The sequence below is a fragment of the Abrus precatorius genome, unplaced genomic scaffold, assembly GCF_003935025.1.
Source record: "Abrus precatorius isolate BTA unplaced genomic scaffold, Abrus_2018 Scaffold7, whole genome shotgun sequence".
Taxonomy (NCBI): Eukaryota; Viridiplantae; Streptophyta; class Magnoliopsida; order Fabales; family Fabaceae; genus Abrus; species Abrus precatorius.
In genome coordinates, this window is record NW_020874417.1 from 36982523 (window position 1) to 37001383 (window position 18861).

At 32.7% G+C, this 18861-nt stretch overlaps 3 protein-coding genes across 5 annotated transcripts; 2 read left to right on the top strand and 1 right to left on the bottom strand.

Moving 5' to 3' along the window:
- Positions 1-360: 360 nt before the first annotated feature.
- Positions 361-5242, top strand: LOC113872259 (paramyosin). Of its 3 annotated transcripts, XM_027509681.1 has the most exons (6): positions 402-494; positions 641-681; positions 1395-1823; positions 1937-3914; positions 4084-4290; positions 4726-5242. In XM_027509681.1, exons 3-6 carry the CDS (start codon positions 1495-1497, stop codon positions 5038-5040), a joined length of 2829 nt encoding a protein of 942 aa, XP_027365482.1. In that variant the 5' UTR covers positions 402-494; positions 641-681; positions 1395-1494; the 3' UTR covers positions 5041-5242. The 3 variants fall into 3 exon arrangements, with proteins under 3 accessions (XP_027365481.1, XP_027365482.1, XP_027365483.1); XM_027509680.1 differs by lacking the exon at positions 641-681 and having other exon boundaries at positions 361-494; XM_027509682.1 differs by lacking the exons at positions 402-494; positions 641-681 and adding an exon at positions 1143-1234.
- A 1232-nt stretch (positions 5243-6474) lies between these two features.
- LOC113872261 (nitrilase-like protein 2) lies at positions 6475-10141 on the bottom strand. The gene is made up of 9 exons (XM_027509683.1): positions 9908-10141; positions 9658-9794; positions 9137-9265; positions 8369-8427; positions 7903-8015; positions 7724-7816; positions 7325-7427; positions 6884-6966; positions 6475-6574 (listed from the first exon to the last, which is right to left on the bottom strand). Exons 1-9 carry the CDS (start codon positions 10085-10087, stop codon positions 6533-6535), a joined length of 939 nt encoding a protein of 312 aa, XP_027365484.1. The 5' UTR covers positions 10088-10141; the 3' UTR covers positions 6475-6532.
- A 5896-nt stretch (positions 10142-16037) lies between these two features.
- LOC113872262 lies at positions 16038-17861 on the top strand. Its single transcript, XM_027509684.1, has 3 exons — positions 16038-16329; positions 16434-16633; positions 17092-17861. The coding sequence occupies exons 2-3, from the start codon at positions 16542-16544 to the stop codon at positions 17813-17815; spliced, it is 816 nt and encodes a 271-aa protein (XP_027365485.1). The 5' UTR covers positions 16038-16329; positions 16434-16541; the 3' UTR covers positions 17816-17861.
- The last annotated feature ends 1000 nt before the right edge of the window (positions 17862-18861 follow it).

Here is an 18861-nt window from a genome sequence, read left to right on the forward strand (position 1 = left end):
TTAGAGGAATAATCATTCATCTTGCAGCCCACAATCATGACTCTACAAACAAATATGTGTCTGTCACCTTTATTTCTGCAATTTTTATTTTTATTTTTATTTTTATTTTTCTCTCCTACTTGTTCTCAATTTTCTATATTATCAGCAAATTTGACAGAAAATAATAATGATATAAGATAATTATATTATATGATTACTTAGTGGAGAGAACAGTACGTTGCGCCTGATCCAACAACGCCCGCTCCTGCACCGCATTTTCCGCGCGGCATATGAATCTTTTAAATTTTGTTGCATGACCATATTACCCTTTTCTTTTCAGTAAAATTCCCAACTAGTATAGTGTGTGTGTGTGTGTACCACACCTTGCTGCTTCGCTTTTCGTCTCCTAGTAGCAGAGCGTTAGAGATTGTTTTGCTCTCTTCTTCTTTTTCTTCTTCTTCTCGCTAATAATCACTTTTCTCATTTTCATTAATCATCAAATCCCTCTCTTTAAGGTAAATCATTAATTCCCCCTTTGAATTCCATTTTTAAATTATTTCTTCCAAACGGAGAATAATTTCAGTTACTAAAGCCTCAATCTCTGTTTTATTTATTTATTTATTTTTCTATGGTCTGGAATTTAAATTTTTGGTTTCCGGAGTTTTGCTTTGTTGCTCTTCTGGTTCAAAGCGCAGTGCTAAGGTGGGTTTTTTGACCGTTTGAAAGCTTGTTTGTGAGTCACTCTCTCTTTATCTTTTTATCTGTTTTCTCGTTGCTGCTTTTCTGAAACCATTTTCTTTTGTTCCTTTTGTTTACTTGGAAAGTCAAGAAAGGAAAAATTGGAATCGGAGACGTTCTACAAAATGTAACCCTGTCCCCTGATTTCCGGGTTTTCTTGCTGTCCTTGAAACTAGGGTTCTGTGATTTGGTTTTCTTGATCAACGAAAAGAGTACACGAGTAAATTTTTTGGTACTTGTCTGGGAATGAAAAATGGATCCTTTACAGTTTTAATGAAATCTTCGATCTTAACGAAATCAGCAACTCCACTAGTCCTTTCTCTGATGTCAGTAATATGTAATAATTTATTTTTCCCGTTTCATGGACTTCGCAAGTGCAGTTGATGGAATGAATCAATAGTCTAAGCATGTTTATCATCATCATTGTCCAAGAAACAGGGTTTTAGATCCAGCAGATAACGGTTGGGATAATGTGGTCTTCTCGTTCCCCACACTGGCCTGGATGCTGGTCACCTCTGTATTTTGAATTTCTTTGTTTAATATTTAATTTGATCTCACGTTTTTCTGCTACTTCTAATGTTTTTGTTCTCTCTTCTGTTTTATTTTGCAACACTGGTTTGTGTAATCTTGTTTTTCACCTTGTTGGGTTTTGTTTATGTTTTGCTTTTCTGTGACAGGTTCCGTGACACTTGAGTTATCATCAGCCTGAGTTCTTGAATCCTCGGAACCTGATCATTTTGATGAACTTGTGGTAGCAATTGTGTGAAGGTTTAACGCATGAAGAAACTATTCTTTTTCAAATCTTCTGCATCTAGCAGTGGAAGCAACAATGCAGCTCCACCAAAATCAACAAATAAGCAAATGGCCTGGGACAATTTTTCAGACAGTGGAATGAATAACCAGGGTCAGGATTATTTCCAGGGATCCAAGGGCTTGTTCTCCAAATCTCGAAAGCAAGTATTTGATAGCCAGAGTTCTTGTGGAGGTCCTGGCCTTAGAAGGAGCAGGTCATTGTCGTCATCTTCCCACCAGTTCAAAGATCCAACTAGGTCTCCTTCAAGTAGCATTGCTAGTGATCCCTATCATCAATTTGAGCATTCATCTCGGTGAGACCTGATAACCTAAAGCATAATTTGACTGAACTGAAGTTTATTGTATGTTGTTTTGTTATATTTTGCACGTGGTTATTTTGGTAGAACTTTCTGTGTGTATATATCAGTTGTCAGGCTCTTAACTTTGAGAAGCAAAAGCGGGACAAGCCAACACAATTTGCAGCATCTTCCGTCCAAAATTCGCACAGATACGAGAGACCAGGGTCTACTAGCTCCTCAAGATCTCATCATGAATCATCTGGGAACTCTTCCACTTGTTCTAGCAACATTTCAAGTAAGATTGTGGATCGTTATATTGATGGTGAGCAGCAGCCTGAGGAAAGTAGAGCCAGGAACAATTCCCAAAGAAATAGTACTAGACATGGAAATTATGGTATGAAGCTTCCTCCAAAAGTTCAGCATACTGCACCTAATTCACCCACTCATGGAGTCAAAGACAAACCCAGGGCTCATTCATTTAGAGAACCAAAAGTTACTCGTCTTCGTTTGTCATCCCGAGATTGGACGGAAGATGTGCCTGGACAAGAATCTCCAAGGAGTCTTGCAAAGAATGTCATTGAGAGACTTTCTCAGTCTTGTGATCTTGCTAAAACAAGTTCAAAGGATTTTAATTTTGATAATCCAATCACAATTGAAGATATCTATGCTAGATCTGTGAATGGACACTATGACTCTGATTTTGACGATGCTCTGCCAAAAGTTGATTTGTTGGATGAATCCTGCAGAATGACAAATGGCTATCATGGCATGGATGGTGATTGCGAGGGTGTAAGCTGTGATGAACCTGAAGAGGATGCAGAGTTAATGAGAAGATCAAAGGAGGCTGAGGAGAGGGTTATTCTATTTTCAAAGAAATTGGAACGAGAAAACTTTTTCCCTGATAGTGGTTATGATCTGCCATCACTGGTTCAGACAATCAGAAATCTACTAGAGGAGAAAACAAGCTTGGCTCTGGAAGTATCTACCCATCTAAGGTCTCGAATTGCTGACAGAAAATCTGCCAAGGAAGAACTTAGATGCGTAAAGACAGAACTGGAGTTTCGGACTCGAAGACTAGAAAAAGAAAAGAATGAGATGCAGTCAGCATTGGAAAAGGAATTGGACAGGAGGTCAAGTGACTGGTCATTTAAACTTGAGAAGTACCAGTTAGAAGAGCAAAGGCTTCGTGAACGAGTTAGAGAGCTTGCAGAGCAGAATGTATCACTTCAAAGGGAAGTCTCCTCTTTTAGTGAGAGGGAAATGGAAAGCAAGAGTCTGATGGCATACTCCGACCAACAGCTGAAGGGATTGACTGATATGACAGAGAAAATGAAACAGGAGATTATGGATTTGCAGCAAAATCTCTTAGAACTACAAGAGAAATGTAAGCTAGCAGAAGAAAATAGGGACTGCATCCTGAGAAATTTTGAAGAGAAGGAGACGGAGTGCAAAGAGTTACATAAATCCCTAGCAAGATTATTAAGAACTTGCAGTGAGCAAGAGAAGACAATAACAGGATTACAAGATGGGTTTAGTGACAACCTTCACAAGAACCAGCCTATGGAGAGTGTCGATAAGCACATTGCAAAAATGCAAATGGAGCAAATGAGGTTAACAGAAGTAGAATTGACCTTGAGAAGGGAGTTGGAGTCTAGCAGGTTTGAGGCAGATTCTCTTCGCCATGAGAATATAATACTTTTGAACCGATTAAAAGGTGATGGCAAAGAATGTGTTGCTGCTACTTATCGACTAGATAAAGAACTGTGGGCCCGCATCTACTGCCTCCAGAATCAGGGCCTAACAATGCTAAATGAAAGTACATACTTATGTTCAAAGTTACTGGAACTAGTCAAAGGGAAAGGAGGCCATCTTCGCCGAAATGTCCACCTGGATCTAGAAGTGATTGGAAGTGGTTTGGATGGGCAATTCATTGTTGAATCTGAAACTAAAATTCAGGGACTCAAAAATGGCACTGAGGGTTTAACAAGGAGTTTGCAGATGATGTCTTCTTTGTTGAAAGAAAAGTCCAATCCATTGACTTCTAAATTTCAATCAGAGTGTATAGATGTTGATAAATTAGCTAAACTGAATGATCTTTCGTCTGAGGTGAGTTTCTTCAGGAATTTTTACTTTAGTGGTAGTTATAGAGAAATACATATTTTAAATCCACGATTCCACTATTATCTTTGTGTTTATTTATTTTAAATCTTATTTTACATCACAATTTGTTTATTGAAATTCTTAGCATATGGATCATGTTTCTTTGCTTGTCTAGGATATTATAAGAACTGAACTTAAAGCAGAATGTCTGGTAACAAGTTTATTAAGAGAGAAGCTGTACTCTAAAGAGCTCCAAGTTGAGCATATGCAAGCTGAACTTGCTACAGCAGTAAGAGGAAATGACATTCTTAGATCTGAGGTACAAAATGCGTTAGACAATCTTTCAAGTTCAACCCACAAGTTAAAGGACCTTGAACTTCAGGTCAGTCACCATTATCGAAAATTCTTAATTAAATTCATCCGATGGATGTTTATTTATGGTATGAGGAATACTAAAAGCATACTTTTTAACACACTAAATTGATTAATTTTTTGAAAGAAAACATTAACCTTAAACATCTTATAGTAGTAGATTTTTATTGAGAAAGAAAATGTTATACTTTTATTTCTTTAATGTAATAAATATTTTGTTTTCCATTAAAAACTTATTATATTTGGATGCTTAAACTTATCTTTAAGAAGTTTTTTTAAAAGTTTAAAATAATTTTGAAAAAATGATCAATTATAAAGAGTACGTGGTGTGTTCAAAACAGTATTTTGTTAGCATTTTTCCTAATGACATGTTATTAGCTATCTTGTGGGTAAACAGCTTCGGTAGCTTTTTTAATACCTAGATTTTCTTGCTTTTTTGCAACAGATGTTGAAGAAAGATAACAGTATAAACTGCCTTCAAAGCGATCTACAAGAGGCTAACAGGGAATTAAGTAGCACGAAGGGAAACTTATCCCGAGTGTTAGAAGAGAGAGATATCATGGGGAAGCAAGTGAAGCAATTTAAGGAGCAGAATATGCTGTTGAACGCTGAGGTCAATGTATTGAAGACGAAGATAGAGACACTTGATGTACATATACTTGAGAAGGAAGGTCAAATAGATATCTTGAGAGACGCCCTTGGCGAAAATTCCTTTGATCTCCTTGGAAGCTCCGATTCTATGCATGAATTTTTGGCGTAGTTGATTACTATAATAGCTTGTTTTCTCGTAGGCAATTTCTTTGTTCATAGTCACTTACATCTGTGAATGAGTCTCTTTTTCTTCCCCCCGTTTCTTTTAATTTGTTTCACATCATTTTTCTTTATATATATTATATGAAAGTGTAAGATCGGACAGAGAAGTTAAAGAATACAAAGATCCGTTTTCCCCTCCCTCGAGGAATCTAAGTTTTTGTCTTCCACCTGAACCAAGTTGATATATGATATGGGTTACTTCTCCCTTTACTTTCGTAGTTCTTCGAGTTCAATCAAATTCCTAGAGCTATTCTACAACCTTAACAGTACCGTGGCTGGCTTCTTCGGTGAATGTCTTTATGGCTAAAAAAAACTGTTATTAATTGTGCACAAACGAAATAGATTGTTTCCTCTACAAGCTCGTGTCCCCATGGCAATGAGAAATAGCAGTTCCAGCAATTAACCAAACCAGGGTTGAAACAATCAGCATTCATAAGGATTGAGGAGGCAACCTGGTAAGTGAGTAGTGACTCTAAGCAGAAGGTAATTATTATTTAAAATTTTGTTGTCCTTAAATTTTATTTTACACTTTAAGTAACAAGAATTAATATCTTTTGGTTTCTCGAGTTTGGGTCGTGTGCAATTTTTGTCCCAAATTTGTTTAAACTGATTAAATCTCCCTATTTTTAAAACTGCAAATATTTTAGAAGATTTATAGCAAAATTGAAACATAAAATGATTCTAACAGGTCAAAAGTAAAAAATAAATAAAATTAATGAATATTGGATAAAATTTAAAGAATTATATAATTGTGAAATTAAGGTTTAAAAAGGTAAATTATCTTCGGTTCCTTATCTCTTTCTATTTTAAATTTTTTTTTCATTTACTTTCTTAAACCAAACATACTATCATCCTTCCAAAAATTTGAGTAATTAATATATTTTGAAAGACCAAAAAAGGAACAGTGTATTTAAGGAGAAAGAGAATGCAAAAAATAAAAAAATAAAAAATCACTACTCACAACTGGAGGCTACCATTAGAAAAAAATTCCAAACGGATACGCTGGAGTTTATAAAAAAGCAGAATATCTTCTTGACCGTGAAAATAATTTTATTCTAATGTAAAATATTGATTAATTCTTATTTGAATAAGTTTCATTACTGATATACTGAGATTCGAAATTGCATCTTAAACAACTGTGGATCTTAATCCCAAAAATTTAAGCAAATTGTTTAAAAAAATCTCACAACTGAACTCCCACAAACCACATGTTGTAAGTTAAATTTTGCTCCGTTTATTTTTAAACTATACATTTATAAATTTCCAAGCACAGAAAAAAGACGCTACTTACTATTTATTATTACTATGAAGACAGAAATTAGGAATTGTATATTCCATCCTTAGGGGTAATCTAATATTGAAGTCCCATATGTTTCTTCTAGTACATAGAAATTCCATATTTAGATAAACTACCTTTGCTTGATTGGTCCAAATCAGAACTATAGAGACGCTGCTTTCCAGAAGTCAATTGGCTTTCTTTGCTGAAACCAAAGGAACAAATGCATGCATCAGGCAATAGAAAAAAAGTGCTAACCACATTTTTTCAACACTTTGACATTGTTTATTGTTATGTGAATTTTACTTTGGTGTTCACCAAAAACAGACAATGATTTTTTAGTGAGACTCATGAAATTTATCCAATATTAAAGAGAGTTAAAAAAATGCATTGTTAGCATTGCTGACCAGAACCCATGCATGCATAAAAAGAAATTAAAACATGTTTAACCCGACTAATATCCCTGATTTAATGTACAAGTCCCATCGATGTAGATACATGCTACAAACTTTACCTTGGCAATTGGCATCTTCTCTCTAACTGAATCAACCAATGATAAATCAATATCAGCTACTGCAATGCCTGTAGACAAACGATCTGAAAAGGACAAATAAAACCAACCATGAAAACCAGTAAACTGTGGTTTAAACTTTAACACAAGAAAGATTGATTATCAACAAAACGTCAGATGCATAAATCACAAACATTATTCGGGTAATTACGAAAGTTCCCTTTTTTTTCTCTCATATTTTCTCAAATGTTTGCAGTAGTTATAAGTTTCGCAGAGAACAGTTAGGCATAAATCCTTTAAAGTAGAGAAAGGACTCTTTGACTACAGAAGCAACAAGAAAGAAGAAAGAAAACTAAGAAAGAAATGGAATGATTTATGGTTAGTGAACTTCCAATTTCAATGATTAACTCAACGAGCATGAGAAACTATTATCAAGTTTCTTACCTGGTAATCGACCAACAATTGTTCCCCACGGATCTATAATTAATGTATCCCCATAGCTTTCTCTTTTATTGTTATGTTTGCCAGCTTGTGCAGCAGCAATGACCTGATGATTCATTCATCAAACCATTCCTAAAAGTAAGTGGCAAAGAAGAAACAGGTTGAAACTTGAAATACATTTCCTCAGAGAGCTTTCTGAATAACTTGTTCTAATCATTTCAAATACATAAAAACGGAAAAGAACCATAATTCTGAAAATTATAATTAATTAGCAAGAATACACAAGATGAGTTTGTGAAGAATTTAATGTGTCCAATGATTTTACTTTAAATACACATCAGCTAGGAACGATGGAAGCATGGGAGATGGGGGGAGTATTAAAATGCACAAACGAATTCTTACATAGCATTGATTCTCAATTGCACGAGCACGAAGAAGAATCTCCCAGTGTGCTTCACCAGTTACTGTAGTGAATGCTGCAGGCACTAACAGTACCTGGAAGATGGCAAAACATAAGAAAATTTTAGATACTAGACAACCTGTTTTAAGCATGAAAGTAAGATTTCCACTTATTATATTACCTGTGCTCCATGTTGGAAACGTAATGACTGATACATTTCTGGAAATCTCAAATCATAGCAAACACTCAGTCCCAAACGTCCGATAGGACTGTCTATTGCAACAATATCCTTGCCTGAAAACATCAAGCTTCACAGTTCATATCATGATATCATATCTAAGGGTGCTTATCTTCTCTACCAAGCACTACCCTCCCCCTTTTGCACAAAAGAAAGGGAACATTTACAGCTCTACAATTTCATTAAAAGGATATTAAGGACAATATAAGACATACAATGGAAGGAAAAGTAAATCATAGGAAATATTATCTTCTTTATTCTTTCACTTATGTTGTTGTTGTTTCTAGGTGGATGCAGACATGTGAAAATTTCAATGATCCTCAAATTTTCTAGAAAGAAAAAGTTACAAGGAAGACTCTTTACAAAGGCTCATCTAGTCCTAACACTACATAAAGAGTAAATATCCTACCTGATTCTGTAAAACTACTTTCTTTATATACCCTTCCACCAGGAACATCTACATCAAACCTTTAAATAAAATCAAGTATCAGTTGTTTATGCAACTATACTAATACAAACAGAAAGCAGTGAATTTCTCGATTCAGGAGGACCATACCATGTAAGTTATATCTAGGAGTTGATAAACGATCAAGTCAATAGGGTTTCTACTAAATGATGTCTATAATATAGCCATATAGGAGTATTTACATTATTAATAGTTGTTAGGATTGTTGAAGTTGATAATTTTAAATTTATAGTAATTAGGGAACTATTGTCACTATAGTTGATTAACTTAAGGTTTCTAGTTAAAATAGAATTAGTTGGGCGTCATTTTAGTGCTTTTATTTAAGTGAGAATCAAAGCAGTTGGGTTTATATATTAACGAGTATTTTGTATTCTAGTTTTCAGCTTTGATCAGTTGATACTGTTAGTATGATTTTCGTTCTGTTTCTCTTCTACTTTCCCCTTGTAATCACATTTTTATCTCATCAAAATTTCCCTCTTTCTGTGCTCCTCCCTATTCTCTAATTTGTTGTTCCCACTGTCTTGGTTTTCGCATCATTTTATCTCTCATGCCCACGCCATGTACTAGTGTTTGTATTACAAACTTGCAACAATAGGCAGGGGATACATTCAAAGCAGTATGATCATAGAAAGAAAAGTAGGTTACGGAAACTGCACCAAAACAATACTGGATGGTAAAAAAATCAGTTCGACTATAAGTTACTAATCTTACAGGTGTATCTTTCTATATGAGCTTCTAATTTTGCCAGTGTTATCTACTACAACATGAGTATTCCGCAAGTGTTCAGGATCAGATCCTTTTTCTTGGAAGCCTCCAAGTGACAACCAAATGCTGAACTCTCTGCAGGGCATCAGAAGATGTGAATTAGTGACATGAACATGATTAAAGCATTTTTATTGGCATTTTGCACAAAATGCAAAATCAATATAATGAACCAAGTGAAATCTTTAAGATAAAGACAACATGCATGTTTGGATTCATGTTTGAGTCCGTGCTTGGTTTCACGTTTGACTAGATATGTTTACACACTCAACGGCCATAAATTCACGTTTATTTTAACATTATTACTTATGAATTCTAAGTTGTATACAAGTTTACCAGTTCTTTTAACGAGTTTCAAACCACACAACAGCTACAAGCATGTCATATAGAAATTAGAAAAACACAATCTAAGGGGATAAAGGATGAGTGAACAAGAAAAGGAAAAGGAACTCATTTCATTGCATAAACACCTGGCCAAAGAGCAATATTGGTTCATAATTGGTCCATCCAAGGGTTGTGCAACACTAACACTGTCTCCATCCTTGGTACCCACATAAGAGAAAGCTTCAGGAAAGCAAAGCAATTTGGCTCCAGCTGATGCTGCTTCCTATGGAGGCAAAATAGACCCAAAGCAATTATCAAAAGGGAACACATAGAAGATGGCACAAATTGTGAAAAATGAAGGGAACCTATATGAGATTTAGGATGAAAGAAGAAAACTTTAACAAGACGAGAGCAAGTGGCGAAATTAGCATCGAGGTCACTGATGGATGTCATCTGAGCCGCAGCAACTCGGACTGAGTTAGTGGCCATCGCTGACAGAGAGGATTTGGGAATGCGAATACGAACGCGAGAGTTGAATCTGAATCCACCAATCGCATTCACTGACACACAAAACATTACAACATCTGTTAACAAGACATGAACACGACTAAGGGTTCCTTTGTTCTCTTCGGACACGTGGCCTACACAATTATCAATGTATTAAATTCTGTATTTTTAATATTATATATATAAACTTTTTATCCTATATAATATTTTTCAGATTAAAAAAATCGTATTTAGATTATGGTTGACACTGTAGGCACTTCCACATATACCTATATAATTTTTGCTTTTACATTTTTTATTCTATTTTCCAAATTAATCCTTATTCAAGTTTTTTAGTAAAATTAAAATCATTTAAATTAACTTTGTTCATGCAATGTACGTAAAGTTTTAAAAAAGTATATAAAATAGAGGCATTTTTTTTAATAGTTATATCAAAATGTGAAAAAATATCACCTTTTTACAAAGGAAAACTTGAATAAAAGTAAAATTAAAAAATTAAATAAAATATAAAAGAGAAAAGAGTGTGTATAGACATTTTACAGTGTCAATGGTCCATGTGTTTATTAATTTAATACATTTTACATGTCGAATTATATTGTTTATTAATTATATTTGTTTTTACTTTATTTATTTATTTTTATAACTGTGTTATGTGATTTCACAGAAAAAAACATTGTAATAATAAAAAGTGTACCTTATTTTACAATAAATATTTGTAATATCCATGTTAATCAAATAAAGTTTGTCAATGAAAAACTAACAAAAATAAAGATGTGATATTACATTTGTTGAATCAAATTTTTTACTATGTGTTTTTAGAAAAATAATAAAATTTAATAAATAATAAATTTTTATTAAAAACTATAGTGTTAAAAATTATTATGATATGATTAAACACATTAAAAGGATTTCAATAAATATAGCAATGAAGCCAAGGATTTTGTTCCAATGCCCCTTACACATTTTGACCGAAAAAATTACTACTCGTTCAAATACAAAATATACTTTATTGGTAAAAAAAGAGAAAATATAATTCAAAACATTTAAAAATATTACAGCTTAATTAAGAAAAATATATATAATAGAGTAATTATAAACTAGCTAGATAAAAAATTTAAGATTTTGATAGTTTATTGTGGGATTTGTTGGATGAATTGAAGTTATAAGAATTGCTTACTCGTCCAACAGTCAACAAGCATGTCATGTCATTTCTTAAGATAAAAACTCTTTTAAATCAATTTGTTTGTAAAATAAAAAATATTTATTGTCGATATAATTTAAAATAAATAATAATATCAATCCATAAAAATTCAAAGATGGTAACCCTAATATCTTTCTGTATTAATATAATTTATTAAAGAACATTGTGTTTGCACTTTGTCGGTGGTTCAGTACTTGCAAATATATGACATTTTGTATTTTTTTATTTATTTATATGTTTTTAAGTACAAAATAAACAAACAATAATTCTTTAAGTAAGTTTTAATATATAATTTTTCTTAAATATATACTTAAAATTAATAAAAAATTATTTAATATTATTAATAATATAGTACAAATAACTAAGAATATACAATAATTAATATATATTTTTAAATATCTTACACTATAGGTTTCACATGATATTTTTATTATTACTTTGTTTAAAAAATATATAGACAAGTGTAAAAATGATAATAAGCCAAAACCATAATTTATTTTAAATATAAAAAAAATATTATTGTTATAAACAAATTTTAAACAAGTATAGACTTGTAATTTGACTTAAATATTTAATATTAATAATTTTTTTATCATTCATTTTTTTATCACTCCCGTTACATCATTGATTAACTATATCCTTTTAAAAAACTTTACTGATCGATTAAAGAATAAATGACATTTTTAGAAGTGTTATTTCTCTTTTCTTTATGTTCGCTTCCCAAGTAAAATGGTTTGATTTTCCATTATTTTCATGGGCATCATGGAAGAGCTTATCCTCATTCTCCATACAAGAAAGATGAATTGTGCACCTAAACAATACACATTATCCAAAAAAACTGCCGACTTATGATGAATATATAGACCAAAGAAGGAGGGATTGGACAAAAGATAGGGTTAGCTGTTTTATGTTGTTTCATCCAATTCTCAAATCTTAATCCCTACCATGATCGTATCAGTATCAAATTTTACAACAAATCAAGGTCAATTTAATAATATTTGTTAAAATACTTGAACAAAACATGATGGTGTCACAATGTAATCCTTTACGAATTACCAGATGATCATGATTATAATTCACTCATAAAATGAAATCCAAATTAAAGGTATATTTTAACCATATATTATTTGTCCTTACAAGTGAAGCATCATGGACATTATTTTACATAATTAATTTCAGACAAACGCTGATGAGCATCTCAGTTTGACGTTCCCAACAAGAAATCTTATGTTGGAAGATGAAGGAAACGTGGCAGGCCCAGCATACAGACAACTTGGAACCTAGCTTATGAAGAATCTTATGAAAGTATCTTTGATTAAGCAAAGTGAAAGGAGCCACGTGTGGATAATTTACCCTACCTTAATTTCATGAGATGCTTTGTTATGCTTTAGGCCTACTTTAACGATGACATGGAATTGATATAAGCTATTAAAGAAGCTTCAGCTTGGGGTATTTATTATAGCATTGCATATCTTAAAAGCTTAATATTATTTTATTTTACACAATGTTACTTAATGAGCAGCACTTTATCTTGGCTTGAATATTTTTAGTACACCTCATATATAAATAAATCACTTATTTAAAACCTACGTTACTTCTATTGAAAAGTAAGAATAACACATCTATTGCCCTAATATCTTTATTTCTGCCTCCATTTGATATAAATTTACAGTTCTAATCATTAGCTTATTCCTGTATGTATAATATTTTTCTCTTTGCAAACTACCCTTCATTCTAGCACTGTTTTTCTCTAATTTTATACTTTGCTGCTAACCATCTCGATCTTTCTGGTTTTCTTAAATTCACTAGAAACTCGCATGCAGACATAGAAAATCATATATATTCACAGGTATAGATAAAATATTTTGCTTTGGCTGAAACTTGTTATTTTAATTTAATTTAAGAAACAAATTCACATGGCCCAACCCAAATTTGGCCAAAATTCCTTAGGTGCTGAAGCCTTTGAACTTCAAAGAAACATGACAGTCGACAAGAAGACTCTGCATTAATTTGACACTTAAGACAGGATTTATCCATAACTACAAAACACTGTTAATTTTTGTTCATGCTTTGTGCCTCTGGAAACACATTTATGTGCAAAGATATTATAACCTCTTCCTTTTTCACTCACATGATTATTGTATCGACAGTATTTCCAAGTGACTTCTATGCCCAACTGGGAGTGAATTATTATTATTTATAACTTTCAGAAAGACCTTTCAAAAGCTACTTTAACTGTGTGTGAGAGAGTGAGCGAGAAAGAATGCTCAAATACCAATACCTACACAAACTAAGAAATCACTAAATATAGTTTTGATAGTAAATTGCACAACAATGAAGGGGTGGTAGGATAGAGGGAAAAAAATGCAAATAGTGAACAAGGACATGACATGGACTACTATGATCATATGTATGATATATTCTTGAAAAAATAAAATAAAATATCTTGTTATTTTTTTTTAATTACTTCTCCATTTCCAGATTAAAACCTCAACTTTTATATTAATAGGCGTCACTTGATAGTCTTTTCTCTTACGAATGACCAGACATAAAAACCAATTGGTGTATATATAAACATACATATATAAATTGATTTGAACTTGAACTGATAAGGAGCTGATTTAGAAGGAAAACACTATATTTTTATTTGTTGCTGCAGCAATGAGCAGGATCCAAATGGAGTTTACAGTTAGTGAAAAACGTTTCAGTGCGTTGTGTCTATACTGGTTTGAACAATTTGGTATATATAATTTAATATTAGAGATACATATATTGGATTATTGGTGAATGCATCTTTTCAACGACTATTATTGCATGCAGTATTTCATTAGCCGAAAATCCTGTCGCAATGAGAATTTGTATTGAGTTGTTGGGTGTTGATTTTTTTTTTTATCGGATTTTAATTTTAGCTATGCAATTACACACAAAATAAAAAGCAAAATGTAAAGAAGACTTTCATAATCTGGTTCACAGTAAATGTCTTTATCTATCGGAAACAATTGTGTAATGTTTTTGTGGCTATTACATTAATTATATTCATGTATGTTAGTATATAGAAAAGGAGTTTCTTTGACATTTTATGTTTTGGTACTCCAATCCTCGCTGTATCACAATTTATCTATGCATTGTGATCAATTGATGTTCTTCATGCAGTCATCAGATTATTTATATGGTCATTCCTTATTCACAAAATTTCTAATTCAATCAAAAGGCATTAGCTGAGGAGTAACTTAGATTCATCAGGTTCAATTATGTGCATATATTCCTAGATAGATGCAGCTAAGCACTTAAGAAAGCTATTAATTGGAAGATAATTTACATGATGTCACAAATTCATAATTCACTGCCACCATTAAAAAAAAAAAGAATTAAAAAGGCTAAGCGCTAAACACTAAGCACAAATATAGTAATATCCTAGAAGTATATCGAACGGTGATGAATATGCTTACAACATCTCTCTCCCTGGACAATGTTTTGTCACATCACATGAAACCTAGGAAACATTTACCAAAGGAAATAACTTTTACATCCTCAACGCATGCATGCAAACGGTTATTCATGTATAGCCTATGTGTCCTTATACACCAATTGAAACACTAACATCTCTCAGAAATTAACAAGAAAAAGCATTGCCATGAATCAGAAGTGCATGGAGCCTAAACTGTACTCCGTGGTGCACAAAGCAGGAAATCCATAACTGAGAAGGAAAGCTCACAACATATTATTTAATTCATGTATCTCCTATTTCTAGTCCTTCGCTTAACTTTAATTTATTGCAGAATAGTGGAGACACACATGGTTAAAACTAAACTAGACTATGGGTTGCAAATCTTGACACAACTGAACAAAACTAAATTTGCTCTTTCCTGCTATGTTTTTGGCAATATCAGAATTCAGTTATTGATCTGAAACCAATGAAGCATTGGAAATTCCAAATGATATGTTACATTCTACTTTATATTAAAGCAACTGAATTCATTCAGTGTTCTTCAGCATCCGAAAATGGAAGTAAAATCACCACAGATAGGATAGTACATGCAGGTTTCACTTGGGTGTTTTCCTTAAACAGGTAAATCTTGTAGTATTTCAGTGGATTGTACCTTCTCTTGCAGAGAATGTTGAGAATGGGCGGAACTCCGCCACCTTTCAAAGGTTGCAGGAAAGTCTTTATCGAAGAGTGGTAGATTTTGAAAATCTCTGGCATTTCTAGCTAAATATCTGCCATTTCCAAAGCTCTAAGCATTTTCATTACCGTGAAATTTGCTTTGCCCTGAGTTAATTATTAATTAATACTCCCAAAACATAAAAAGAGCTATATATATATATATATATATAGATATATATATATATAGAGAGAGAGAGAGAGATAACAAAATATATGCAGATCAAGAGAAATAAAATTAATTACTTTAACAGCCAAATTATATATAAAATAATAATATATAAATTTCCCGGTTCGCTCAATTTGATTCTACCTTCTTAACTATCTATGACCCAATTCATTTTCTGCAGATCTCCACTTTTTCCGAATTTTTATTGTATTAGTGGCATAAGAAATGGGTGCATTCGGAGTGTAGGACAAAACGAGTTTACGAGGATGCCCTGTTTTGGGGGTTAAGGTGGCTTTAACATCCCACCAAAACTATTGTGTAAAGATAGCAGCAGAGAGGGAAACCCAATTAGAATTAACAAAAATGACCCTCGCTTAATTACACTATTAGCAATAGTTAAATGAAGTCAACAAAAACAAAGCCAACCCAAACGAAACGTTCACATAAACATCAATAAAAGAAAGAGAAAAATACAACACTTTCAACCAAGAGACCATTCTACAACCTCGTTTCTCAGGCGTGGCTCAAGCTTCGCTTCCTTTCTCTCTCTTCCACTTCTCTTTCTTTTCAACACTGAACTTGTGTTTCTCGTTTTGCCACACCCATTTTCTTCAAAGCCAAAGCCTACCCAATACCCATCTCTTCTATGACCCTTTCTCTTCCTCTGAAGCGTCAAGGTTTATCTGACTCTGTCGTTTGTTTCGTCCAACAACTCACCTAAAGTTTCATTTTTTAATCTCTTTTCTTTACATTTTTTGGATAGATTGAGCATCTTTCGGGTACCCACATGCAGATTTCGTTCTTGCAACTCTCTGATTTTGTTATTCCTGTGTTCTAGGGTATTAGACTTGGTGATTTTATGGAGTTTTTTTTGTCTGTGTAGGGTTCTACCGCTCACAGGCAAGAACTGGGGTCATAGGAGTTTTAGTTATATAATAATTTAGAGAGATTAGTTTGGGATCCGCTTGCAAAGTTGCCATCTTTGTGGTGAATGATGTCTCAGCAACAAAACCTACCTACGGTTTCACAATCTCTGCAGCAGCAAACGGGTTCTGAAGCTGATGTTAAACCCTTCTCAATAAGGTACCAACATGCTTGAAAAAGATACCATACATATAAACCTGTGCATTTCAATTTATGATTAAGGTTTTATATTTCCCTTGAATGTTATGCATTATTGCATGTTCTATATTTTGCAATAACTTGAGCTTGTGATTATTTGTAATCTTCCCAACACAACTTAGGCTGATGAATTATTCTCTGTTCAACTCTTTAATTCTTCTTTTGCCATTGTCTTCGATATCTCCTTCTTTGAACTTTATTTTTATTACACCTGTGTCTTAGATTTTGGAAAGGATTTGTAATCTAGCTTAAGTTGACTTGTTAATAAACAGAAGAGGGAAGTGTATCTTTGAACGGCTTGTTTGGAAAAAATATATTTGCTTCTTTTTACTAAATTTTTTACAATTTTTGACAAAAACAAATAATTATTTCTTTAAAAATATTATTGAAAATTTTGGATTGTTTGATTTTTATTGCAGGCAGTATGTTCTTGCATCTCGTCACAGAAGTATATTTCATAGCTGGCCATTTCATGAGAAGTATTTGCAAATGTGTCTCAAGCATGGTCTCAGGGATGTGTTGCCACCATTAGGACGCCAAACTTCACTTCCTGAACCACTTAAAGGTTGTTCGAACTTGATGGACTCTCGAAATGATAGTAAAGAAGCTGATTTTTGCAAACCTGAAGTGCCACATATCATTGATGATCACAAACGAAATATAAAAAATGAGTGTGATTACAAAGTCACCAACCACATCACTTCATCACATGAAGAGGGAAATCAACATAGCTGCAATGTTTCTGCCAATTTATCTCAACCAACAGATACATATTCAACTCATGTTCATAAGAGCACTCCACTATTCCCATCATGCAAGGCAGTGAAAGATAAACGTAGAAGACGTAAAGGGAGGTGTAAGAAAAGGTCTATGGTGGATATTTTAGCTGTGGCTCGGCACTGTACTTTAGAGGAGATCTATAGGATGAACAAGTTTTGTTATGCTGAAACTGTGGTTGACGGGTATCAACAAACGGTGCCTTCTCAAAATTTTTCCAAGTCTGAGCTAGCAGGTGAGGATTCATATAAAAATGGTGGAAGTGAAGATCATGGTGTAGCTAATGTTGATATGGCAGGAAAGGGACCATTGCTTCTTAAGTTCAAGCTCAATGGATGTAATGTAAATCGGATTTGTGAAACATAAATTGGCTCCCTTTAGTACCATGTGAATCATTAAATTTTATTCTGTTATTAATTCTAAAATTTTCTTTGACAATTGAACTGAGATCTTAGTTGCTGTCACAGAGAAGCAAAATGGATGGATCAGTGTGCATATATATATATATATATATACTTATATCTCCCTCTGTGCTTGTCCATGCATACCTCTATTATTTCCATCAATATTCATTATGCTTAATTTAGGAGATATTCTGTCTCCATTATATATTCATTGAGTTATATATCTGTCGGAAAATAGAAATATTTTATGTTGCATGATTTAATAAATAGAAAATATTGTTTCGGTTTATTATAGTTATAAGGAAAAAGAGCAAGAAAACAAAATCTAAGGGAAGAAAGAAACACCAAATATATCTGATATATTCTGCTGCTAGTTAATTATTTTAGTGCAGAATCAAAATTGTAATTATGGTGCAGGTACAACAACACACCCGAAATTTTGGTTGAATAATTTCGAGAAGTATTAAGGAATGATAAGTCACTATCCATACATTTATGGATTCTTAAAATTGATTTTTAATATATATATATAATGTACCAAATTTTTCTTTTATCTTAATTAGGCCTTCACTTAGCATCTCTGAGTTCGTGGGAACAATGCCTTAAATATTTGTGATGACAAAAGAATCAGTTTATGGAGTTTCTTTGAAAAAATAAACTTAAAGAATATTTTTTATGTGAACCTGAAATTTAAACACATGTGAACATTTATGTTATTATAATAAAATAAAATAAAACTGCTACATATGTGAACATGTTGACAAAATACTTAAAAGCATGAACTTGAAATAATGTGCTAATATTACATATTAAAAATTGGAGATGTAACCAAGAAGCACAAAAAAATAAAATAAAATAAAATGATATTGACAGATAATAATATATTCTTTAAACAAATTTATTCATTTTTCATCAATCTCTTTTCTCCTCTATTTTTGGAACAGAAAATATTTTTTTCTAAATTTTAAATGTGTGTATACAAAAAAATGAAATATAAAAAAGATACAA